Source organism: Hemibagrus wyckioides, linkage group LG08 (genome assembly GCF_019097595.1).
Source record: "Hemibagrus wyckioides isolate EC202008001 linkage group LG08, SWU_Hwy_1.0, whole genome shotgun sequence".
In the NCBI taxonomy this organism is placed as follows: domain Eukaryota; kingdom Metazoa; phylum Chordata; class Actinopteri; order Siluriformes; family Bagridae; genus Hemibagrus; species Hemibagrus wyckioides.
Genome location: NC_080717.1, coordinates 16150422 through 16177454, shown reverse-complemented (window position 1 = coordinate 16177454; position 27033 = coordinate 16150422). Strand labels below are relative to the sequence as shown.

General features: G+C 38.8%; 1 protein-coding gene across 2 annotated transcripts in view; it reads right to left on the bottom strand.

Moving 5' to 3' along the window:
* gpc3 (glypican 3) overlaps positions 1-27033 on the bottom strand; it is a 105556-nt gene that overhangs the window by 38889 nt on the left and 39634 nt on the right. For both annotated transcript variants that reach the window (XM_058396213.1, XM_058396214.1), the window contains exons 3-6: positions 21989-22677; positions 11484-11608; positions 7794-7919; positions 1236-1347 (exon numbers count right to left, since the gene is read on the bottom strand). In XM_058396213.1, the coding sequence (XP_058252196.1) occupies positions 1236-1347; positions 7794-7919; positions 11484-11608; positions 21989-22677 (1052 nt within the window). The remainder of the gene's footprint in view (positions 1-1235; positions 1348-7793; positions 7920-11483; positions 11609-21988; positions 22678-27033) is intronic.

The window sequence follows — 27033 nt, the reverse complement described above, 5'->3', positions numbered from 1 at the left end:
TTATACGCTGCTAAGAATGCGAATAGATGACACAAAGTTTGAGTGATTGTACTTTTATCACGTTGAATGATTTAATCAGTTGAAATTGGAAAGTTATACATTCTAGAGAAATGTTGATTATTATTGTATTAACTTGTATTATTGTATTATACTGAGACAACACCACATCATATATCATCCTGAATTTAAATGCTGTGTATCGACGCCCTAGTTATTAAGGGATTATAGTTATCGCTTTATTGATTAAATACTTGAAGTAAAAATTCAAGTGGTTGAAATGATGTCTTAGTAACATGTTCTTCATACACTAGTCTAAAGCTGAAGCATAAAAAATAGATGAGATATAAAGGTAGAAAAGGTGAACGAGAGAAAGAGACAGACAGACAGACAGAGAGAGAGAGAGAGAGAGAGAGAGAGAGAGAGAGACAGAAAGAGAAACCGAGATAGACAGAAAGAGACAGAAAAAGAGACAGAGAGAGATACAGAAAGAGAGAGAGAGAGAGAGAGAGAGAGAAATGACAAAGAGAGAGAGAGAGAGAGAGACGTGACAGAGAGACACACAGAGAGAGAGAGAGAGAGAGTTTCCTCAGTGACAAAGATAAATAATTAATATCTGAAGACAAAGCGATTTTTAATTGATTAAAAGTGACATTTCTATAAAGATTAATTAAAAATGGTCTCTTCAGTATAAGAATATATAGCTGTGGATCCAGTGATATATCCTGTGAATTTAATTTTTGTTTATTTTAACATTTAAAATTTAACATTTTTAAAATTAAAATTATTATTATTATTATTAAATTATTCTATTTTCATCTATCATCCTGAATATGCTGTGCATCAATACAGCTAAAGTATTTAAGGATTCTAGTTGATTGATTACCTGCTATAAAAATGCAAGTAGTTTTAATGATGCCACACTAACATGATTTTTGCTGTTGTCTCAACCACCTGCTGTATTGTCAAAGGAGGCAGGCTGGTGCTGTGTATCCTGTGTGTGTGTGTGTGTGTGCTGAGTTGAGAAAATACTGATACAAAGAGTAACAGCAAGTGACAATGCTTTTGATATGAAGTGAGGGTTGTGTTTTAGTTCTGTGTGTGTGTGTGTGCTGAGTTGAGAAAATACTGATACAAAGAGTAACAGCAAGTGACAATGCTTTTGATATGAAGTGAGGGTTGTGTTTTAGTTCTGTGTGTGTGTGTGTGTGTGTGTGTATGTGTGGATACACACTCACCTGGTTGATGTGTTTGAGTTTGTCAATGATCTGGCTGACGACCGGCTCGGGCTGCTTGTGTTTGGGGTCTGATCCGTGAGGGTGGCTCTTCTTCGGCACTGAACCTGAAAACCTGTTCAAACACAACAGAGTCATTAGGCCATGTACACACACTCACAGGTCATGTGCTCCAGTTATTTCATTTCTATAAGCATGTAAACCCAAGCTTTAAGGAGTTTAAGAGTAAACGTGGACTTTATTGCCATCTAGAGGTGAAATAAACAAAAAGGCTCCAGGATTTGATTTAAAGAAATGATTTGATCAATGATTAGAAATAATAGGGTACACAATTAGACAGGAAGTTAGCGCTCTCTCAGAAGAGAATGGCTGTATTTTTTGTAGTGATTTCTATGTCAAATACTTCACAGCTGAAAACTGATTGCCGTGACGCTCTGTGAAGCATCAGTGGACAATCATGAAGAAGCACAACTGGATAATTAAACCTATATACAGTACTAGAAATATTTCTGGAATTTCTATATGTAGGATGTGGGTAGGTATGTGAGTGTGTGTGTTTGCTCTCTCTCTCTCTCTCTCTCTCTCTCTCTCTCTTTCTCTCTCTCAGAGGACCAGTGAGGCTCGTGTTCCAGTAGATTACTCCCTATTAAAATGTAATTAGTGTTGATGCACAGAGACTTGCCAGGACAGACACTGAGGCACACTGAAGCACTGAGCGACTGCTACAAATCCCACTTTGACACACAACTTACACTTGCACTAACACTACACTGTCAACCTTACAACTCCACTACAGTCAATAGCACCTGTTTGATTGCGGTACGGTGTGAGCATTATCTACACACTGTGACTTTACATCAGCGCCAACGATAAACACAGACAGATAAATCAGTCTTAGCATTACATCCCTTAATTGTAAATGATTCATTAAAATATGAGAGAGAGAGAGAGAGAGAGAGAGAGAGAGAGAGATCAAAGATATGAGATCATGGGCCATTCTTAGCAATGACATAACCCATCATCATTCACACTCTTTCTTTGCCCTGTTTCTTCATTAAACCAAATTACATTTGCATACTTATTTATTCTCCTTCTTAGCCTTGATGGCAGCCCACCTTCCGCCCTTAATTATTACATTAATAATACATACATATATTCCAGAAGAAAGAGATATGAAGATAGAACAGATGAACAAGTGAGTGAGAGAGAGAAAGAGAGAGAGAGAGAGAGAGAGAGAGAGAGAGTTTCAAAGTGTTCAGTGGCGAAGGTGAATGGTTATTATGTCAAGATGAATCAATTTTAATTTATTAAAAATGTAAGCCTCTCTTCAGTATAAGAATATATGGTCGCTGATGGATCCCTCTTTTAAATCATTATTTGACTGGAACTCTATCAAATTAAGTAGCTTGACTTTAATTGTTCAAGTCCATTACGCTTCAATATAGATTCATTACACAAATCTCGGTTACAGAAGAGTGAAAGAAGGTATGATGTGAAAGTGATTTTGACTCTAAATAATAATTACCATGGCAACCAACAAACCAGCATTAACAAAGAGGTGTTAAATCTACCACACTGACTTCCAGCTGGCCAAATGAATCTGCTACATGTGCCCAGAATCTTCAGCTTTGAAGTCATGTTTGTGTACCAGAGAAAGCAGACGGATGAGTAAATAAAGCGAAAGGTTTTGTTTTGAGGTTATTCATTTTTATAAAATATTCTTGCAGATGGTTTTCTTCCAAAATCCGGTTCTCTGTAGCTTCCAGACACATCAAGCATCTGGAGGAAACCAAGGAGCATAAAGACCTGAAGAGGGAGCAAGAAGAAGCAAAACTGTAAAGGTTCAGTCTCTAAAAAGTCACTGACTATCTGATGTTAGAGAATCACAGCTCTTCTGGGTATTACATGAGTTTATTGGAGTCAAATGCACCGATCCACACCACTGACGCAAACACACCCATGACTGGAAGGAGAACAAGGAGAAGGACGAGTGCAAGCATACAAGGATATGGTATAATTATAAATACTCTGGAGAAGCATTTTCTAAATCTTTACTTGAATCTTTTCCCTCACTATGATCCCAGCATAACTAGAAGATAACCATGAGGAAGAGCAACTGAAGGAGGAACTGACGGAAAAAGAGCTGATGGATAAAGCAGCGTCTCCAGAGAGAATCCCTGACCTCCACTGTTCCTACATGATCCCAGAGGTTTAGGAAACTGAGTCAAACCTGCTTCAGAAATAGTAATCCTTGAACAGTCACCTTCATCACTGCTTCCTGTCTGTGTTTATTTGAATTATCAGCATTGTGATTGGATAAGAAATGTGGAAAGGCTTGTGTAGTAATTACAGCCAATTAGTTGACAACCTCCCTGGGGGACAATAACAACAAACACCAATAAGGTGTGTGCACCTGGATGAACACGGTGTAGAAGAATGCAACACAGACACTGTCAGGATCCGGGACGAGGAGTATGTGTTTTATAGGGTCCAATCTGTGTGTGAAATGTTTTTCTGATGAACATGATGCAACACCGGGACACTGCAAAATCACCGGACTGCAATCCCATAGAAAATATGCTGGATCAGCAGGTTTAAGACACTGACGGCATCGTTACTTGACAGAATTGGCCCTATTATTAAGGTGAGGAGAGACGTAAACAATACGGATGCTGTCTGTTTTTAGCTGTCTCTTTCACTCCCTGGCTACACCACTCAGCTGGAGTTGTGATGCTTTATTATTCTGTCCCAGTTTGTCTTTGAAATGATGAATCTTTTGAGGGCAGCATGATGGTGAGGTGGGGAGTAGCATCATGTATTCTCATGTATTCTTTAGTGCTCCGTCTGTGATGATCAACATTTTGATGGAATTTATAGTTCGGTGGTACGCTTGGGGGAGCACAGTGATGCGTTGTGTAGCATTCTCACCTCACAGCATCAGGATCCCCAGTTCACACAATGCAACACAACCCAGTACCTCCAATTCAACTGACTGAGTCTCGCATACACAAACACACTAAAGTGTTTATCATCATTCCACAGATACAGATATACATACCAAGATATTGCTTTTTTTCTTACAACACACACATTAATTTTACACACAAGTAATTTCTGTCCTACTAGACTAATTGAGGGATTCTTTATAATTATAATAACACTAACAATAATAATAATAATAATAATAATAAGAAGAAGAAGAAGAAGATTATTATTATTATTATTATTATTATTTATTTATTTATTTATTTATTTAGATTATTATAGTTTTATATATTTAAAATGCACCAAACTGAACCACAGTATAAATTAATTTCAACAAAAATAACATACAACAAAGTATACAGCATTGAAGAAACTCAAACTCCTACCTCTTATTTAAGTGTTTGTTTCACTTGAGTTTTTCACATGATTTCACAAATGTAATAAACTATTTAATCTTTTCTAAAATGGCAATCATAAATCTTTTCTTTTCATTTCAAAAAATCCTGCAGTGTTATCTACTTATAGATAAAATCCCCAAAAGTAATTTCAGCTGAATATTCAGTTTAATATAAATGCTTCATTGCTCTCCAAGGGTTTAACATAGAACCATATTTTGGGGGGAAAAAAATTCTATTGGCCAAGTTCAGAACTTCAGTGCTCTACATAGAACCCAAAGGAAGCTCTTTTTTGTACTTTTATAGACCTCTAATTCTTACATAAATATATAACTGTATAATATATACAGTTAATTCCATGAAAAACAAAATGAAAAGAAGGCAATTAGAAAAATATATTTTTACCTTTGACATATGAGCTCTTAAATAGTGCATTTTTTCTCCTTATAAAACATATATAGTTATTATATATATATATATATATACATATAGTAATCCACCTTTAGAGAGATCTGTACTGAGCCTTCAGACACTTGTAGAAGGATCTTAAATGATCTAAAATTATCTAAAATAATTCAAGTGTAACGTTCGAAGACGTTCGGGGAGCGAACCTGCGCACTGTTTAGCAGACCCACATACAGGATCAATTAAAAGCAGTGCTTTATTAACAAAACTAAAACAAGACTTACACACAACACTGGACAAATACAAGGTGAATAACAAAACCTAACGATTACAGAGGAACCTGGAAACACAACAGCATCTGACCGTATCACACAAACAAGAAACAATGACTGGCAAAGACAATGTTATATTATCTCAGGGAGTTTTTCCTTGCCACCGTCCTTGCTTGCTCATAAGAGATAAATATTAACTTAACTTTATCATTTTTTCTGTTTCTAAGCTGAAATAATGTCCATTGTTAAAAGCGCCATACAAATAAATTGAACTGAACTGAACTGAATTAAATTGAATTGAATTGAAAGCAGAATAATAAGAAGGGCGTGGCACAACACATGTGGGGAATACAGAAACAAAAAGAATGCCTGTCCCGGTAGCTCCTGACATCAAGATTAAAGAAGTTGACTGTGTTGACAATTTAGTCAACAACAGGACTTTCAACAGGATTTAAATCTGGAGGCTGAAATTTATATAAATCACATGATTTCTGCAGTTACAACAATTTACTGTCTCCTTTGCATTAAAAGCTTTCGTTTCCTTCATAATCGCAGCTATATTTGACAAATAAAACATCCTGGAATCTAATCCCTTAAAAAAATCAAGGCTGTTAATTCTATATTTATCTTATATATTCCCTAGTGGTGCAAATATATTTACTACATTTTTTAGTGTAAATACCACTGAAAAATTTGTCTTATTTATTGTTGTTGGAGGACAGATGAATATACTTTTAGGAGATGTAGAACCCTTAAGGGTCACTCTAAAAGAACTCTTAAAGGTTCTATGTAAAAGCCTGTAGCACAGCGTTTCCCAGAAAGAGTCGCAAGACCCCCTTTTAGTAAACCTTTATTATCCAATAAACCTGTAACCTCTGCCTGCTTCACTGGAAAGTACTTGGAAATAATCCTGAAGTTGACTCTATTCCTAGCAAATTATAATCTCATCACAGTTGTCAATTCCTGGCATCTGCACATTCTCTCCTACAGCAGAAGACTATTTATCTCTCCCAGTTTCTGGTTCTAATTATCTCTGGAAGGTAAAAGAGTGACCACTGACATTTTCTGGATGCTCATCATCCTACAGTGATTGCGCTCTGCAGCTGCTTTCTGTTCTACTTATCATCACATCTCACATCTGAAGCACTCGAGCTAGCCGCATAACCACATAATGTCAAAACACACAAATAACACAACAGTGACACAGGGTGTGCGTCAATCAGGTCTGTAGTTCAAAAGTCAGGGAGCTGGTCAGAGACTCGGTCATTTTAAGGGCTGTCCCTCTCAATCACAAAATCATTCTAGTGCACTGTGTCCTAAAAAATCCCACAATGCACCACAATAACCAAGGAGCATCAGTGGTCACTATGATCCCTTACTGTAAATGGCGTCATATTTCTTGAAGCCTCTCAGTTCAAAAAAGTCGGACGGACTCTTTTGTGGCTCTGAAATGCTTACCTAGGTTAGAGATTTTTAACTTTTGATGTTTTATATATGGTTTGTCAGAGTCTAATAACTTTTAAGTGTTTAATGATTCAAAAATATCCACTAACTAGTCTACAATCCTGCCTGAAGTACCATGACACAAACTCATGAAGAAATTAAGTCATCAGTGTCCCATTGTCCTTATCAGTGCCCGAACTCCTGTACACAATATACTGATTCACCACCATATACTGATGAAGTCTGACTGATAGAAACCACTTCCACCAGCCACTACAGCAGAATTCCACCCGAATGAGCCAAATGAGGATGCAGACAGACAGACAGAAATAAACAGATTCTACACCAAAGCTGATACGGTTATTCAGACATAATTATAGTTATAATGACAAAATGTCATTAATGGCATTGCACTCAGAAATGCACATGCTGTGAGGCCAAAAAAAAAAGGTGTATATGAAGCTCATTTTACTGGCACTAATGTACTCTGCATTGATAAGGATTATCTTAGCTCAGATCAAAAGAGAGACAAAGTTACAGAAGGTGCAGGTGCAGAGACAAGAGGCAAAGTGATATACAACAAACTCCAAATTGGGTTCTGCTGGGTGAGTGCAGAGCCAAGCAGAGGCAGTGAATAGGATCGAAGGAGCAATTAAGCAAGCGGAGAGAAGCAACAGCTTCGAACGACATTAATAACCCTTCACGCAGCCTGAGTCAAGATTTACACCCTAACGCCTGTCAAGCGAGGGATGGAGTGTGCAGAGCTCATCACTTCTCAACAAACACAACCTTCAGCTCACCTACATCCACTCTCTGCCTCAGGCACACAACACAACTAAACTCAATTGCCTTCCATATAAACCATCCCACAGCATATGTTCCTTCGGTAGATTGGCAGATATCCTAGGAGGAAATGCAGCAGGATAATTGCACAACACTCTGATCTATAATTCATTGAGCTATATGATAAAATGATGTATACATGATGCCTTAAAAAAAAGTGAACTAAACTAAAATAAAAATAGCCGGTTTGTATAATAACACTGCTCTCGTTCACTCACTTGTCTGTCATCTCTTGCCCGTTCCAGCAGAGGGAGCCGTTGAGTGCCGCTGGCTCTCGGCTGCACAGAGTCTCACTGAGATTAGCATAGAAGAAACTGAAGCCCCTCAGACTCTGGATAAACTCTCTGAAAATACAAATAAATAAAGAGTAGAAATATAAAATGATGGTTTAATATTAGTTGTGAGAATTAAAACAGTAGCAAAAAGAAGAGAATAAAAGGGAAGCATATAAAATCCAAAGAAATACAGGGGAAAATAGCCTGTGAAATCTGATCTACTAATTTTCCATGTGTTTCCAGGAAGAATAAGTTGATTTGTAGTGTTTTGATGGTAAATTGACATTGAGGATCAGACTGAACTGCCCGCTGCTCATGGCCCAGGCTTACTCATCTGTTCATCAGTGAGAGGGAGGGAGGAAGCATGCAAGATGGAGAAGGCAGAAGGCGGCTCAATGTCACTGTCACGGCAGGAGACAAAGCCAGTGTTAATGAGCCCCTCTCTGTCAGCATCACCACACACACACACACACACACACACACACACAATCACTGCACATTCAGACCTGCAGACACCTGCACAGACCAAACACCTACATTCATAACTGTAACACACACACACACACACACACCTTAACTTCTTTTTATTTATTCAATAGAATGTTGCATAAGATTTTTACACAATGACTAACAAACTGTCCTTGTAGTGTTGGAATTTCAATGATTTTGGTCACATACTTTCCATACAGAGTTACACAGTGACACACACACACATGCACACACTTCTTAGGTCAGCATTGCTCAAGCCATCATTAGGAGAAGAGTCCAGTCTGAGCTGTATGCAAGCCCTCTGGATGGGTAGGTGAAGGTTAAGGGCAGAATCAAAGGACAGCACTGAACATTATGTGTGTGTGTGTGTGTGTGTGTGTGTGTGTGTGTGTGTGCTGTGCTGAAGAGCTATCTATTACAGTATGCCAGACTGCTCTCAAGGATGCGGATCTAAGAGACATCAGTGAACTGTATGAGTTCTACAAAAGGCACAGATGCACCATGAGTAGCTTCAATCATTATTCAGCCATTAGATACACTATTGACTTACTGTCATTTTTTTCCTTTTTTTCCAAAAGTGGAGCAATGAAGAATCTAACAGTGTAATGAACTATAGCTATCTCAGGTAGTCTAGTGCTTGGGTACGACTGCGTATGGTCTCGCCAGATAAAGCTGTTACTTCAAATGCTCTGTCCAGACTGAACAGCTTTTAGACAATGCATTTCATTTCAGTATTCACCGAATACAAAACCTTGGGTATAGAAAATCTTATTTTAATTGAGAAGGATGTTTAAATCAATACTCTAATTTCATGTACATTAAATTTAATACCATCTTCTAATTCATTTAGAATATTGCAAATATAATTTTGGCAAGTGGCCTAGAAAGGAGTTTTGTACTGCCTAAAGGGACATGTAAAGGAATATTATATAGCAAAGATGCTTTTAAAAATAATTAAATAAAAAAATTTGGCTTTGGCTCTCACTTGAGCATCTCTCTGCAGTTTCCAGACTGGTCTGATGATGTTTTTATCAGATAAATAGTCTTTCTCTCACTCACTCACTCACTTTAACTGGTCAGGGTCTCAGAGGATCCAGGGTCTATCCCAGGAACAGTGGGTGTGAGGTGGAAATACACTCTGGCTTGGATAACCGTCCATTGAAGGGCAACCCAAACACACCAGCGTGGGCACACTTAAGGGCAATTTATCTTACCCAATCCAACTACTTGCATGTTTTTTTCAGACATAGAAGGAAACCAGAGAATCTGGAGGAAACCCACACATACACAGACAGTAACCTGAGCTCGGGATCTATCATTGGACTCTGGAGCTCTGCCACCTGATAAGTGGTCTATTGATTTTTTTTATTTTAATTTAGAAAGCTAAATTGTGATCCATTCTATTGATACAAAAATACAGAAATCTAAAATACATGTCTATTGAGAAATGAAGATTCTGTGCAGTAATGTGTTTTAATGAACACAGGCAAGTTTGAACCTGATCGCTTTGTAACAAGATGTGAAAATATGTCTAATACAGTGCCATGAAAAAGAATTTGCCCCTCTATTTTTGCCCATTTTCCACAATGGTTTCAAATCCTCTTATAGAATGTAATATATGACAAGAAAAAACATGAGCAAACACAAAATACATGATTTATGAATGAGTAATGAGTAATAAATAAATTGTTTATAAATTATTGTTTCATTTATTGAAGAAAAAATATAATAACTATATTCACTGTAGAGGAATTTTGGCTTACTCTTCTTATTCAGCCACATTGGAGGCTTTTGGGCATGAACTGCCCGTTTAAGGCCACTCCAAACCTTCATTTGGTTTCGTTTGATCCATTTCGATCTGGACTAGCTGTTGTGCTTCAGATCTCCGTCACATCACATACTGCTGATTGGACTTACTCTTTCAGGATTTTCTAGTAGTGAGCAGAATTCATGTTGCCCTCAATTATGTCTCAGGCCCTGAAGCAGCACAGCTTTCCCACACCATGTTATTGTCGTCATGATGTTTGTGTCATGGAATGCTGTACCAGCTTCATGTCAAATGTAATGAGACCCATGTTTTTCAAAAAGTTCCATGTCCACAGAACATTATCTCCATAGGTCTGGGGGTCATCAAATGGCTTTTTGGCAAACATAAGACAAGCTTTTATGTTCCTCTTGTTCAGCAGTGCTTATCTTGCATATTTTCCATGGATACCATTTTGCCTTTCTAAATGTGGAATCATGAATACTACATTCTTGCTAGGCTGGACACTTCTCAGAAGCTTCAGCACTGTTCCAAGTTTTGTCCATTTGGAGATAATAGCTCTCACTTTGGTTCACTGGATTCCCAGAACCTCAGAAATGGCTTCCAGACCGAGGTATTTCAGTCACTTTATTTCTCATTCAGTAGGGTTGAATTCATCTGGGTGTCACGGTTGCACTGAAGCCGATGCATGATTACAATTTCCATCACTGCACCCCAATGGGTCACGTCACACGACTGCTTACACATGTTCCATGTTTTGGGTTTAATGGAGTCCAGTCTTGCACAGCATTCATTGTTTAGCATTTGTCTTTTGTCTTAAAACCATAGTTTATGTACTGTTTATGTACTGTTTTTCGTTCAGAAAATTAAATGATCCCTTGATACAAATATGAGTGCAGTCCCCCTTTTGTCTAGAAACTGTCTGTTTGAATCCCAATGGTGGCCAGGAGAGAAAAATGGCAGAAGTGTCAGAGTTATTATAACACTATCTGAATAATATTGAATAAATCAAAAACATTTTCATATCAATATGGGAATATCAATTGTGATTTCAGTTATTAGTTTACATGGTAGACCACTAAAGTATCAGCCAATATTCAGTGAAACCATTGTAACAGTGTCCTAGCCATTCCTCTGACCTTAACGACTTAATTTTCTGATTCTTAAGTAAAAGGTCCTCTTCACTTCTGTCATCCAGTAAATTTTAAAAAGCAACTTCTTACTGAAATCCCAAAATTAGTAAATATGGGCTTTTAATGGAGTTTGAATGAAAAATGGCAAAATAAAAATGGTGTTGTGGCTCAGATACAGTGCAACACCTCTGCACTACTGTATTACAGACTTTTCTACTGAAACACACCTATTCATTTAACCATTACCTGCGCTGTCCAGAAAGAGTCTCATCTGGATCGAAGTTGACAGGCTGAATGACTAGCGCCGGCTCCACCGGTGACGTCACTGCACGAGCCTTGCGCTTGGGTGTGTGTGAACACATGCTGCTCACCTGAAAAACAAAGAGAGTATTTAGGTCTACATGCCTAACTGTTTACTGCTGCAAAATTAATGTCCAAATGACTAAACCTCCGGTGACACACTGTGCTATTTATTGCATTGTGTTGTATAGTAGTGTGCAGGGTCTGAGCATTTCATTCAGAGATGAGGCTGTGGAACAACAACAACGAAAAACAAAATTAAAACCTTTTTAAATAGCCCTTGTCAACTTGTAGTTTCCCTTGGGGGAATTCCCGCTGGCATCTTAAGGGCCTTCCAAGTGCATGATGAAAACAGTTTTGGAGCGCAGGGCAAGAGGGAAGACATTAATGAGCCAGAACGGCCCGAAACTTTTTTTTCCCTTATTCAGCTAATCACTTGGCTCGCCGCACAGCCTTCGTCTCCAGTTTGTTTACTCGGGCGACGTGTGACAATAGGATTTACATAACAAAGCTACACCACTGTCAAGCTAGTCAGCTACTTGCACCTTGTTCTTTCACTAATCATTATCCTGCGCAGCCTCTTGTTCTCTCTGATAAACGGTATTGTTGTTATATGGGACAACATCATCATATTAAACACAGAGGCCCTTCTCTGTGCAGGGATGATAATAGAAAGTGCCTATTGTATTCAGGTGCAATAAAAATGCAAATGCATGTTACTGTTTAGCTTGTGCTTTAATGAATTGCTGGTGGATTAATTTCCCAGGGGGTTTGGGAACTTAATTCTTAATTCTGGACTGAATTCTGCGGTGTAATGTTAGGAGCTAATTGTGCCCGGCTGGCTGTAAGTGAATATGTGCAATACACCAGCTGCAGAATACCAATGGGACCAAGCATCGCAAAGACATCTTCATCAAAAAGGTGAGGGGAGAGAAGACATACACACACACACACACACACACACACACACAGCTCAGAAAATCAGAATGTAGAAGGTGTAAGAATGAAGATGACAAACACATCTACATATCAGAGAGATTGAACAGCACAATCCAACCTAATCTCTACCTACACCTATTGCAACATATCTCCCACATTTCAAGGGGGAAAAATGCTTACTGCAACCCAGGTATAATGGCTGTCTAAAGGAAGTTTGCTGTATTTAATACAATACGCATTGCTGTAATTGTATCGTATTGTATAATGCATTGGTGTATTTCAGCTGTAGGTTCATTAGGGATTAGAAATCAATACAAACAATACATTTATTAATACAAATACATTTAAATTTAAGTCGAATATTAATCTTGAACCTTTTGTCTAACATTTATCTTGAATTTTTTGTACTATGTTTCTTGTCCCCTGTAAAGCTGCTTTGAGACAATGTCCACTGTTAAAAGCGCTACACAAATAAAACTGAACTGAATTGAATTGTATGTTAAGTGTGTGCTCATGTATTAGCAAAATTGTTGTAACATATTTAGTTTTAAATTCATGTTATATAATCAAAAAGAGAAACAATTATTAGTTTCCATTAAAAATAATTTTCTGTAATTTTCTGAGATGCCCAGTGATTACACTATGAAACACAAGAGAAGTCTTTCACATTGTGTTGTTTGTGTTTGCATTAAATTGATTTTCTGTAAATAGGTAGTTTTTGTGTTGTCTCCTCTTTTATAACCTCATTCCATTGTTATTGATTGTATTATATTAAACACGTTGTTTTTGTCACATCATATATCATAATATTTACAGTATGGGGCATGCGGTAGAGTAGATAACGGGAATCATATTAACTCCAGCAAGGAATAAAACACTGGAGTATGTGCTATAATAAGAAAATATTAAATAAAGAGAACAACATCTTGAGGTTTTATTCCTCTTTATCCTTACATACTGTTGTGTTGAATTTGAACTCTTGAATTTTGACAGCGGAAAAAAAGCTGAAATTTTGATGATTTTCCTACAATGATCCAAAATGCATAACAATAAAAAATATTTTAAAATGTTACACTTGTTGTACAGATGTGTGTTTTTCTGCACTGAGGCTATTCAGATCAAATTTATCCTGTATCTACTGAAATGGGTTTTACAGCTACTAGTGTGGACGAAACATCTGTTGTTTTTGGGAATGAAACTGTGAAACCTCACATGCCATGCCTATGTCTCTCTATGTCTCTCTCTCTCCATCTCTCTCTCTGTCTGTCTGTCTGTCTCTCTCTGTGTCTCTCCCTCTGTCTCTCCCCCTGCCTCTCTCTCTGTCTTGCTTTCTGTCTGTCTGTCTGTCTGTCTCTCTCTCTCTCTCTCTCTCTCTCTCTCTGTCTTTCTCTTTGTCTCTCTTGATGTAGTGCTCCCCCTCTCAAAATTAAGACATGTCTTGTCATGCCCACTGTCCTGAAGACATTCCTATGTGGAAGAAAGTTTACAGTTTTACCTGTTTACTGTTATAAAATGCTGACACTGGAGATTCCTTCCAGAAATGGCAAACATATATCATCTATGAACATTTAAACACACACACACACCGCTACCCCACATTTTCAGCTCTTTGTTGATGTCCCGTCCAACCTCTCACCTATCACAAGATATCTACCAAATAGGGAAGACTGGGCAAACACATGCTTCCTCTTTGACATTTAAATCAACCACTGCATCTCTGCACACTCAAAGGAAAGGACAATCTTCTCTGTTCCGCATACACCAGCTCACAGATACCCATGATTAGTGTTTCTCTAATTGACAGGGGGAGGCATTAATGCCACTCCTTTCATTGCTAGAGTACACACCATACAAGATTGTGTTAGGTGTCACTAATCATGATGTATTATAATGATGGCATTAATATAAGCCTGTCATTTATTTTTGCTGTGAGGAAACGATCAGGGCTGCAGTAACAGAAAAATAATTAATACCTTCCTCAGCATTGTGGTATAAGCTATTACATTACACATCCCTATACTTGAGTTTTTACTGGGCCTACACAGGGGTGCTTATATCCCAAAACACACACATACACACACACATACATACATACATACACACACATTTGGAGCTCTGTGATACTATCATCAGTGCAGATCAGTAGAAACTCTTTCTACAGGACAAACCCACAGGAGAGTAGAATTTTGCTGAAGCACATGAAGAGACAGGAAGTGAGAAGGTGATCACGCTATTCATAACAATTTAAAATTCAGATTTATATTCAATCAATGATGCAACATGCTGTATATTAGTGTAAGTCCAAAATATCTCTGCAACACTCACACTGCACGCGCACACACACACACACACACACTAATTCACAGCCACGACACACTCTCTTCTTCTAATGCTCTTCCTCTTGCTTGCTCTGGGGAAATCATTAGTGGCCAGCCTCTCCCAGTGTAATTTTGTGTGTGCAGAGAGGCCTTTTCCGCCCCTGGCCTTGATTAATGTGGGGCTTGTGATTTTCCTCTGAGGTTGGAGGCAGCATGTGTGAGACTCAGGGGACCTGTGGCACAGGGGAAAGTGTGGGTGAGATTGTTTCTCTCATTAGCAGAGTATTAGTAACAAGGAGAAGCAGTGGCCATGCTACTGGATAAGAGTGGTGAAGAGATAAGAGCGGTGTCAGCGAGGGTTCTGAAATATCTACCAACTATCTCATTTAATCTGTACTTTACACACCCTGAGAGCAGGGGAAAATAGCAGTGTGAGGCCAGGCATTAACTTCATGAAAGCTATCTTGTGCTCACTCACACGCTGTTTAACACACACCTGTCCTGCACAGTACAGTGTGTATATAGCACATGCAGGATATTTGCTTAACTCCCAGTCATGTGTGACAAACATTAAATCAGTTACAGGAATACTCCAAAGCTTGTCAAAGGTATGTCTGATTAATGTGACAATTTAGATGTGGCTCCCTGCACCTGAGAAAATAATATCATTATCAACATCATCATGATGGCTATCGTGTTTCAAGTAAATGAGTTTTTCTAACTTCATAACTTTATAATGAAAGTGAGGAATGCTTCCCCAGGTCCATGTGGACTTCCTGTGGGTTCTCCAGGTTCGTCTCAAAAACATGCTGCTGAGTAGTAATTGCTTCTCGGTGTGAAGAAGTGTATGAGTATGTGTGTGTTTGTGTGTGTGTGTGTGTGTGTGTGTGTGCATGGAAACCTACAATGGACTGGCCAATCACATCAAGGGTGTATTCCTGGCTTGCATTCTTAGGATAGGCTCCAGATTCACCATCCCTGAGATAAAGTGCTTACTAAAGATGAATATATGAATCAAAACCATTCATGAATTCATCAATGGTATTTGTAAATTAAGATGTTTTCCCTTGTAGTTTGTTCTTATGCCACATTTTCCAAAAAAAAATGACATAAGAACAGCTTTGATATTTTCTTATGTCAGGTTTCGGTCATTTTGTTATGTTATCTAATCAACCAATCATGTCGCAGCAGCACAGTGCATAAAATCATGCAGATACAGGTCATGAGCTTCAGCTAATGTAACACATCAAACATCAGACTGGGAAAAATCCTTGATCTCTGTGACTAACCATGGCATGGTTGTTGGTGGCAGATGGTCTGGTTTGAGTATTTCAGAAACTGCTGATCTCCTGTGATGAAACAGATCAGAGAATAATGACCAGACTGGTTTGTGCTGACAGGAAGGAGATCAACCAACAACCTGGGCTAAGCTTGAACTGCAGAAAACACTGAAAACTGAGGTGGATGAGCTACAACAATGTAGTTCATCCACCTAAAGGTCTGATGTTTTGCACATGCTGAGATGCTTTTCTGCCCATCACCATTGTAAAGAGTGATTATTTACATTACTACATCCTTCCTAGCAGCTCAAAACAATCTATTTTCCTCTGTTCTCTCTTATCAAAGGCATTTCCACCCACTAAACCGATGCACATTCAATGTCTTTTGCATTATCCTGTGTAAACTCTAGAGACTGTTGTGTGTGAAAGTGTCTGAAATACTCAAAACAGCCCTTCTGGCACCAACAACCATACCATGATCAAGTCACAGAGAGCATGTGTTTCCACGTTCTGAAGCTCTTGACCTGCATCTTCGAGACATTTTGCTGCTGCCACATGATTGGCTGATTGAAGCATTGCATATGAGTTCAGTTCCAATCAAAGTGGACAATGGGTGCATATGTCTAAGCTGCAAACATTTATTGAGTGAGTTCAACTTACATTAATCTTGAATTTCAGTTTCCTGACCTTTTTTATCCTGGTACAGGAAAACATGTTATGCAATCATACCGACACTACAGAAGTAGTGAATATAGATAAGGTTAAAAAACAAATGAAAAAATATTCCTTGTCTCGGTCATGCATAAATTATTGAATGCAGCATAAAAGTTTGCCTTGAAAATAAGCTATAAATGAACTGGAAAGAACAGTCTGCTTTATGGTAATAAATAATGCAGCTGGCTAACTGTTCCGTTATGCCCACGCTACAACTTTCTGACATCTTTGGATGCAGGAGAATTCAGCAAAATTGGTCCACTGAGGAGTGAATAATAGTGAATACCCAAAGAGTGAGCTGGACAGATATATATTTATATTATTATATTTTTTCCCTATGGACAATCAGAGCAACAGCAAATCTCCTTCCTGCAGCCGACCACATCCACCTCCTTCCATTTCCTGTGAACGTTCTGGCTGTGTGTTTGTGTGTATCCTTTCTTTCTTTCTTTCTTTCTTTCTTTCTTTCTTTCTTTCTTTCTTTCTTTCTTTCTTTCTTTCTTTCTTTCTTTCTTTCTTTCTTTCTTTCTTTCTTTCTTTCTTTCTTTCTTTCTTTCTTTCTTTCTTTCCCCTGAGACAAACACACATCAAACTCCCTAACATCCAGTCATGTTCTTGAAATCACTCCCCAAAACCTGAAAAATGTTTTTCCCCTTACAGCTCTCTCGTGCCTTCAATTTATGTGTCTCTCTCATCAGATCATCATCATTAGTTTTCTACTTCTGCTCAGTAACTGGTAAAAATAGTGCTTCATAAATCATGCATCATCTCTTTGTCCCTTTTTCTTACACACAGATGTAATAGAGGGGGAAAAAAAGAAAGAAAGAATAGAAAGAATGAAGAGCTGATGACTGGGTTTGTCGTCTTGGTTCAGATGTGATACAGCAGGGTTTAAGCTTGAATGAGATCAACTAAAAGTACATAATCATTCTGAACGACTGTTAGTACTTTTGTCCACAAGCAAGTGCTCCATTCTTAAGGACTGATTAAGACCAACAGCTTCAGACTCAGTGTCCTTCTTGAGCACACCCACTTACATCTTACATCTCCTAAATATAGAACCAGGTTCACTCCTCTGGTTACATGCTATAATCAATAAAGGACAGTTTACTTCTTTATACTCAAAACTCTCAGCTCTAAACCACAGACACATATATACACATGCACAGATTCTTTTAACAATAGGACTGTGTTACAAATCTGCACTAGATTGCAGTCAAGGGCAAGGACGCTGCAATATGAAACTGCACTCTGTGTTGTGATGCCAGTGCGACTGACTGCGCTGTGTCCACATCGATGCCCTACTCCCTATTCCCTACAGGTGACAAAGTGTATTTGGGTATTATATTGTCTTCTGTGTACATTATTTAAACACTAACTTATTACTGTGCATTGTGGGATTTTAATGAGCACACTACGCTTTTTGGATATGGCTATTAGTGGCGTAGGCAAGAACTGATTTCAGCAAGATGAGAAAATATATTTAAGCAAAATCGTGCTGTGAGCTGTAAATTACACTGATAAGCCTGGCACACTCATGTATTTTGGGTGGATGCCAGACAGTAGAAGCAGTAATGGCAGAAATTTATTTACTATTTAAGCCACCAACCAATCTTGCTATAGCAATAAAGTTGCCATTAAAAACCTTTAAGACAGTTTGACTGAAAATGATGAAAAGAAGACTCTGTAAGTAATAGGGGAAATTACTTTTTAATCTCATAAACCCAGATCCGCATCTCTTTTTCTCCTTCTACAGTAAAACCTGCAGTGCTTCATCAGCTGTCCTGCAGATATCCTAATGTTCATCTGGTGAACAAACAGAAACACGAGAACTGCATAATCTTTCTCATTGTAGCAGCTGGTACCTAAATATGTGATTAAACAAATGAACAGTGTATCATTTGATGTTTGGGCCTGTAATCGTAACAATGAGTGTTGACCTTTAATAAAGATGGTTGTAGCACAATATATGAGCTGCATTGTGTGTATTATTTGAACCAGCCGCTAATAAGTGTATGGAACTGGAAAATATTGCCGGGGGATTTAACCAAGAAATCCAACCCCTTAGCTATGCCACTGATATATATATTTATATACATGGGCCCATTCATTATCATTATTTACTTCTTCTCGCTCTCTCTCTCTCTTTATATATATAGAGAGAGAAAATATAATGAACATAATGAACATACCGTGCATGTTGACCAGTAATTATTAATTTCTTCCACCACGGACAGTCAGTGCTTCCCCTAATCTTACGCACCTGTATTGTAATTACTGTATTGCCTAGCCCTTTTGGAGTTGAGTCAGGTGTGTCCAAGCAGAACAGATGCAAAATAAATGCTGACTATAAGGTGTATAAGACTAGGAGTCATTTTGGTGTTGTGTAAGTAGATTAAGTAGATTAATATGTGGGTGACTAACACTGTCCGAATTACATCGTGGCACCCAGGAGGGGAGGAGAGGGGAGGCAGTATGTTCTTCATGGCATGCTCAAATTCGGTCATTTATTAAACTGTACAAATGCACACATGCTAAGTCTTGGTGTTTGGTGTTGTAAAGTTTTAACTCTAGAAAACACTGTCTATGCTAAAATGCCCTAGGCATGAATGAGTCTGTGATGTATGTCTGAGTGTGTGTGTGTGTGAGAGAGAGATGTGTGTATGTGTGTGCACTAGGGATTTAACCGAATACAAATGTTTTCCTAACAGATATAAATACAAATACAAGTAGGAGGTACACCATCAGGTTTCTGTTTTTTCTTAGAAAGTTTCCCAGCAAAGATTAAATGCATGCATCTAGACTGGGATCTCAACAAAAATGTTACTCAAGCAGGCGGTTTTTACTTTCATGCCATCTGGGATTTGAACTCACAACCTTCCAAGCAATAGTCCAACATCTTAACCATTAAGCAAGAACATCCCCACATGGGCAAATATAAGAGCACATCCATAGTATCTGAACCCAGAACTAATCTTTACTTGCATTTTACTCAACTACAGAACTGCGTACTGGTCGGCGCTACGTCTGTGTACAATGGTGTATGGTATTGTATTGTCCATCTTGCACTGTTTGCACTTTCTGTATAACTGTGTTCGTTTACTTAGTTCTTAGTTCTGTTATTGCATGTAGCTCTGTACTTTATGAGCACCAGGGTCCTGGAGGAATGCTGTTTCATTTCACTGTGTACTGCAGCAGCTATATATGGGTGAAATGACAATAAAAGCTTCTTGACAGGTCCACAGACTATGCTGACAATGCTGGCTCTTCCAGTATTTCCCATTGTGGAAGGGTATATAGACCCCGCCTATACTGTGTTTAAATCCACATATGTATGAACATCAGGAAAACAAAACAGATACAGATAGTGAAATTGTGTTACACTCCTACTAACCAGATCGGATCGATTATGTCCAAAAATAAACTAAACTTTGTTGCTTAGTTGCTAAACATCACACCCACTTCAACTCATGGGGAGCCTGATAATTACCTAATGTGTTGAATCAGGTGTTTTAAAGCAGGGAAAGCCCTCAAATGTGCAGCGTGTGCCCTTTCAAGTCCGGAGTCTGACATCTCAGTTTCACACCATCTTATAGATGAAAACCAAAATGCTGTTGCAGCAAGTGGATTGCTGCTGACATTTCACACTTCAACATGGAGCTGAAATAAAGTGAAACATACTGGATGCAATGCCTCCATCTAGTGCTCTAAGAACTGAAGCCTGGACAAAGTAGACATTTCCCAATGTAAAATATGCCCAAGTACATTCAGATTTTACATAGGCAGGGGACAAACAAATCATCAAATTTCATACAATGGACATGTGGCAACATATACATATACTCAAGATCACCCAACCATGCAACACACCAACACAAACGCACCAGATGCTATCAAGTTTCAAGCACAGTAGAATCAAAACAGCATCATTTCAGGCACACAGCTGAGAATTGTATATACAGTCATGTGAAAACAATTACATCCTCTATTCTATGGTTTTATATATCAGGACAAAATCCTCTGGTCTTTAGCAGGTCTTAATTAGGTAAAACAACCCATGTGATATTACACCAGGTCATTATTTATTAAACAAAAATGAACTCAAAATGGAGAAGCCATGTGTGAAAAACTAAGTAGACCTTTATTGCTTCCATAAGAATTAAGTAGCAGGCAGGTGATGCAAATGAAATGCCCTTGATTAATTGAGCGTCAGCAACTGTGACCACCTCTATAAAAGCAGTTTGCTGGTCTAGAACATTCAGGTGTGTGTTAACACAGTGACAAGGAGGAAAGACATCAGCAATGATCTTTGAAAAGCAACTCTACTGTGCTACCTTAATTTCTATAGAAGCAGTAAGGGTGTACTTAGTTTTTCACACATGGGAAAATATAAAACCAAAGAGAATTTCATTTTCACATGACTGTATTAGAGATTTTATACAAGTAATAGACAAGTATAGGTGTGTGTGTGTGTGTGCGATAGACTTATAGGTGTTAAATATACCATCATGCAGAAACCAGATACAGAGCAAGCTCTGAGCCAGCACTTTTTCATATTTCATGAGCATTTGCCCTCATGCACACAAGAGCAACTGGAGTGTGTTATTGCTGTTTAACTCCTTACGCTCCGCTGAAAGGGTCACCACTGAGCAGCGAGACGAAATGCACTTGAGGGCTTGTCAGGCACTGCTTTATGGAAAGTGCTGGATACAGTATGGCTGTTAAGGCATTTAGGAGTCACACAGAATGTGGAGAATGGGTTAACAGAACAAAAAGGGACGATTTCAAGGCAGTTAGTCATCTCTTTGAATCCCAAATTTTTGTAAATCAGATGTCACTCAGTTCTTCATGGGCTATATCAGTTAATGGAATAATACAATTCTTTTCAAAGCTTACCTCTGCATACTGCATCTATAGTGTACGTGACACTAACAGTGACAACATTTCCTTGTACTGAGAAAAGAAAGGGAAATTTACTCACTTATAATTGTAGTTTAAAGACAGTTGTATGATAGTCTATGATGCTATAGTTCCCTTAACTAGGCGTTTGCTAGTTCAACTGCTTGACCAAATCATAGCGCATTTCATATATGTACAAAAGCAGTAGAGGAAATTAGCATAGCTGTATAAGGAACATGGATCAGCTAGTATACCTGCCATTCAATTTAAAGAAAAAATGGTGTCTATATATATACCTGACCTGTTCATTCACTCTGTTCTTGGTCCCCACAATGTGTCTGAGTGCCATCCGGATGGTGACATGCAGCCTGAGCACCACTGCCTCAATGTCCTGTACTCCTCTCATGGCAGCTGCCAAAGTGCCCAATCCCTCCACGTAGGCTCTCCAGTGCGGCTGCACCTCAGCTGCCCCCCCAAGACAGGTGCCCATAGTTGCAAGACACATTGCTTTGCATGGTCGTGCCTCTATCAGCCCTTGACACAGCGGACAGTACCAGAGGCGGAGCAGTGCCCGGCCGCACTCCCGTCCCGCCTTCAGGTGCTGCGTGGTGTTCACCACCTCAATGCCCAGGTTCAGCGCCTGAAGGAAGAGACGCGTGGCCAGCAGTGAACGCGAGAGGCGTGTCATCATTAGCTTAGGGTAAGAGCCGAATGCTGACACCTCACGCCACGTCCTCTGCATGCACTCATCTGAGATTCCTGCTGCTGCCCCATTGCCCAAGAGGCGGCGATAGGCAAGAGGGAAAAGCCGTGAGAAGAAGGAGATCACCATGTCATCCACGTTGGCATCAGATCCAAGGATGTAGAGGGACATTTCCAGGAAGAGCTGAGTGGCAGCACCATTGGCTGCACTTCCCAGGCTGGGGAACTCCTCCCTCAGGAGGGTGAGAGTAGAGTTACGGCCCAAGCACAACACCATATCAAAGGCCTCTGAGAGAGAGAGAGAGAGAGAGAGAGAGAGAGAACCCATATATATTAATTTATTTATTTAGATATTTTATATGCCTAATTAATCTTGTAATCCTGTTTGAAATGTTTACACTCCCATTGTTATTCAAAGTTAATATTAATATACTACACATCAGAAAACATCTAAACATTAAATCTGATTAAAGTCCCTCAGTCTCTACAGATGACAGACAGCAAAAAAAAGACTCTAAAGCTTCCCATCCTTCCATATCAAATGAAAACCCCAGTTTTCAGAAGTGACCTTCCTGAACAACAAAGGCTGCTTTTCAACAGTTTTAAAGACTTAAAAGGAAAGCATTCATCCACACTGGAGGCTGTTTGAGATGCTGAGCCTCAAAGATGCTGAGAGAAGAAAACAGCACAAATTGTAAGCCGGAGCTCAGAAATAATCAGATGCATATGAGAGCTCTCAGTGGAGTCTTATCAGTGCAGAAGCAAAGAAGGGCTCCTTTCCAAATCCACACCAGCAAGCAGGGGAGAGGGGAGTTGCAGTGAGGAGAAGCTGAGATTTAGGAACATGAAGAGACGGAATGAGATAGATGGGTTAGATGAGGAGGGCATATCAGTGCAAATGTATGATTCACTTATTACGAAATATGTAGCATTTTGTTGGTGTACAGCATATTCCTTGTACTCACTCTATTAGAAATGGACCACCGCTGACACAGTACACAATGTACACTTGTTGAGCCTTCAATCATAAATCATTCATAGAATCATTTAAACAAACAATTCTCTATTCACGAAAATAGTATGGGAGTGTCAACTATTTCTGCCGCTGTCCTGTGTTTACAGAGTTTGCATGTTTGGGGGGTTTCTTCCAGGCACTCTGGTTTCTTTCTCCATGCCTTGTATGCTAACTGGCATCTCTAAACTATCTGTAGTGTGTAAATGGGTGTGTGAGTGTGTGTGCGATTCTGCCCCATGATGGGTTGGATCACTATTCATGATGTCCCCTGCTTTGTCCCCTGGGATTTGCTCCAGGTTCCCCATGACCGGCTGCTGGACAAGCAGTACAGAAAATGGATAGATGAATAGTTGAATGGAAAAGTTCTGAAAAATCTTTCTCCCAAGTGAGTATCGATTTCTCATGAGCAAATTAACTATATAAACTTGACTGATCAGACTCAAATCATATAAATTGAAATATTGCACCTTTATGTAAAGATGACACTGTCTAGTTAATTACACAAACATTTTATGAAAATACTGTGAAACCCAGTTGTTTCATTTTAATGGCAATAACTAAAGAAAAATTAAATAGAAAACAAGAAAGAAGAAGATGCCATGGAATCTTCGTGTCTGTTTCACTTCATCCGATTTACATCTATGCTCTGGATTTTGGCCTTTTCAGGCAGTGTAAGTGTATATGTATATTGGCATAAATGTAAGTCAAGTTAACTTCAACGTCTACCTCTGAGAATGTATCGTGGGTGTTTCTGAAACTCATCCTCCGAAAAGATTTATGAGTGTGCCTCTCTGTGTGGAAATGAGACTCACCTACTCAGTTAGTCCCCTTTGTAGATGTACAGTTTGAGAATACAGGTCATTTTTATCCATGTCCAGTATGTGCTCAGTATCATTCTCTAACCCATCATCAGTGGCAGTTTCTAGGCCCAGAGCAGCTGTTAATTGGATATTTTTGGATGGATGACTATTCTTAACCTTGACAGTGACATCCCAGGAATTGTACCAAACACTACGACTTTGCTGAAAATGGGCCACCACCCAAAAATATCTGATCAAGGTTCATATGGCCCTTTCACATTAATAAATAGAAATACATTTCCTACAGTCAGTAATAATTGTACAAAAATCAGCAATATGGTAAGTTTAGCTACTGCTTTATCATTATTAATCAATCAATGCTCAATACTAACAAATGAAACAAAAAAACAGTTATTTCAATAAAGGGAACTTTATTGAAATATCTGAGTGAAATAATTAAACTTAGGAAAGGCATCCAGAAAAAGTCTGGCTCATTAATGAACAGGTCAGAGAGGCTGAAGGTGATCCAAAAGAGTGGAGCCTCTAATTAGGCCACACTCCTGGAGTGCCGTGACATCAGCATGCTGCTAAGCAGACTGTTTTCAGCCGTATTCATTAAGTGCGCCATCCATCTCAACCAGCGAGCGCTGCTGTCAGGGGCCAAGGCTGTTACTAAATCAATCCAAGCTGGACGAATCTATAACATACACTGATAGACACAAATCACTAAGCTGTAAAAGGTTAAACGGTTTAATGCGGCTATAAGACTAACAAAAACAAGGTTGGTAGGCTCTTTATCTAGCCGGGTAAAGGTCTATGTTACATGTGTTTATATGTGTTTACAAGCTTGTGCTCCAATGCTTGTGCAAGGTGCTGCAAATCCCGTTGCCGTGGTTGCTAGATAAAGGCTGGTCCACGTTTTAGAAAGGTTCACCACCTTCTAAAAACTTTTAAAATTAGAAACATGTTCCATCTGGAGTGCAACAGTATAAATGCACCTGGAGCCTGAGGCTAGACCCTACAACCTAAATCATTTCTGCTCACCTTAGCAGATACAAAACTGCATCATTTTCTATTGGCGCCTGAGGACATTGCGAAAGTAGATTATAAGAAAAATGATAGAAATATTCATATCTCAAAAACAAAAGAATTGTCAGATACTGTATTAGCCATGATGGTTTTAAAATTACCCCAGAGCCTAGCTTCGGGCTCATAATAGCTCACAAAGTGTAATGGCATGATGATTAGAGTAATGTAGTGGAAGTGTATTGCTCAGTATTGTACACGTGAAACATGCCGTACTGCAGGATGATGGTTTCAAAGATGATGGAAGGTTTTAAAGAATCTGGTAGAACGGTCTCTGTTGATCCACAGAGGCTTACATTTCCTTTAAACAGTCAGCTTACAGAAGAAACAAACGTTCTACAGGACATGGAGAGTGAGGACTAAACACACGACTCTCTTAAAGAACACACAAAAACACAAAACTAAGTGTACTCACAAACTGTAAAGCACATCCACTCATAAGCAAGTACGTTAATTACCTCATAAGTTGACACTCTTATTGAAAAGGACAACAATTGGATTTACTACACACACACACACACACACTACATAAGTATTCATTGAAAACCAGTCCATCTAAAAAGAAATGCACAACACAGGCATATTAAATTCTGGGATTTCAGAAATGTCTCCTTCTTGTCAGTATTTCTGGATGGATTTGAAGTTCAGACACTATTTCATAAGATAATTAAGTATGCATTTTGTGTGTGTGTGTGTGTTTGGAGTTTGCATGTTCTGTTTGTGCTTCAGGGGTTTCCTCCAGGTGCTCCAGTTTCCTTCCCAAGTGCAAGGACATTCATTCATCGTAGAAGTTTTGGCATCTCTAAACTGGCTGTAGTTTGTGAGTGTGTGTGATTGTGTCCTGCTATGAGTTGGCACCCTGCCCAGGATGTCCCCTGCCTTGTGCCCTGAGTCCCTTGGGATAGACTCCAGGTACCCTGTGTAGGAAAAGCTGTATAGAATATGATTGACTGTCTGATTGACCTTGGGTGGAGAGGATATTTTTGGGAGATTTTAGAACAGGCACTAGCACCAGAGATGATCCAAGCCAAAAGCCTTATCAGACATAGCATTTTCTGTCTGTGAACAGTTTATGATCAGCGATGCAGCTTCCAAATCCCTGACTAACTCTTAAGATAAGAAAAAGAAATGTAGCAGATTTGCTTCTAACTACTATGTTGTAAAGAAAATGAAAAAAAAAAAAATGAAAGAAAATAACTCCTGTAACATGATGTATAATTAGAGTTCAGAAGATGTCACATCATCAGTAATGTCATTTATAATTCAGACTTTTTGCTAGCTAATCTGGACACTAGCTAGCAGACAAGATGAAGCTTGTAGCTATATTAAGCTCTCACCAACCCAAAGATTCAAATATGGCAGCAAGTTAACAGGAATAATTTAACAACCGATGAGGCAGTGTCTATTCCATCCCACTGAAAAGTCATACATCAGATCTACTTAGGTTTTGCAAGGGTAATGTTTGTACTTCTGAGTGTTTTTCTCCACTCATAGAAGAATGTACACAAGAAATTTGTTATTCATGAAACACCAGAAATTCAAAAGGACATTTGTAGCTTACTCAGGTCTCCGACTGTGTGTAAATTTAAACATAAAAAGACCAACATAGACTTCAAATCATATCATTTGCATGCATTTGTGTACTTTTATATATGGATTATACAGTCAAGTTTAAATTGCTTATTTTCCTTATGTTTACAGCATTCTGCTAGACGCCCTTATCCACAGCAAATTATAGAAGTG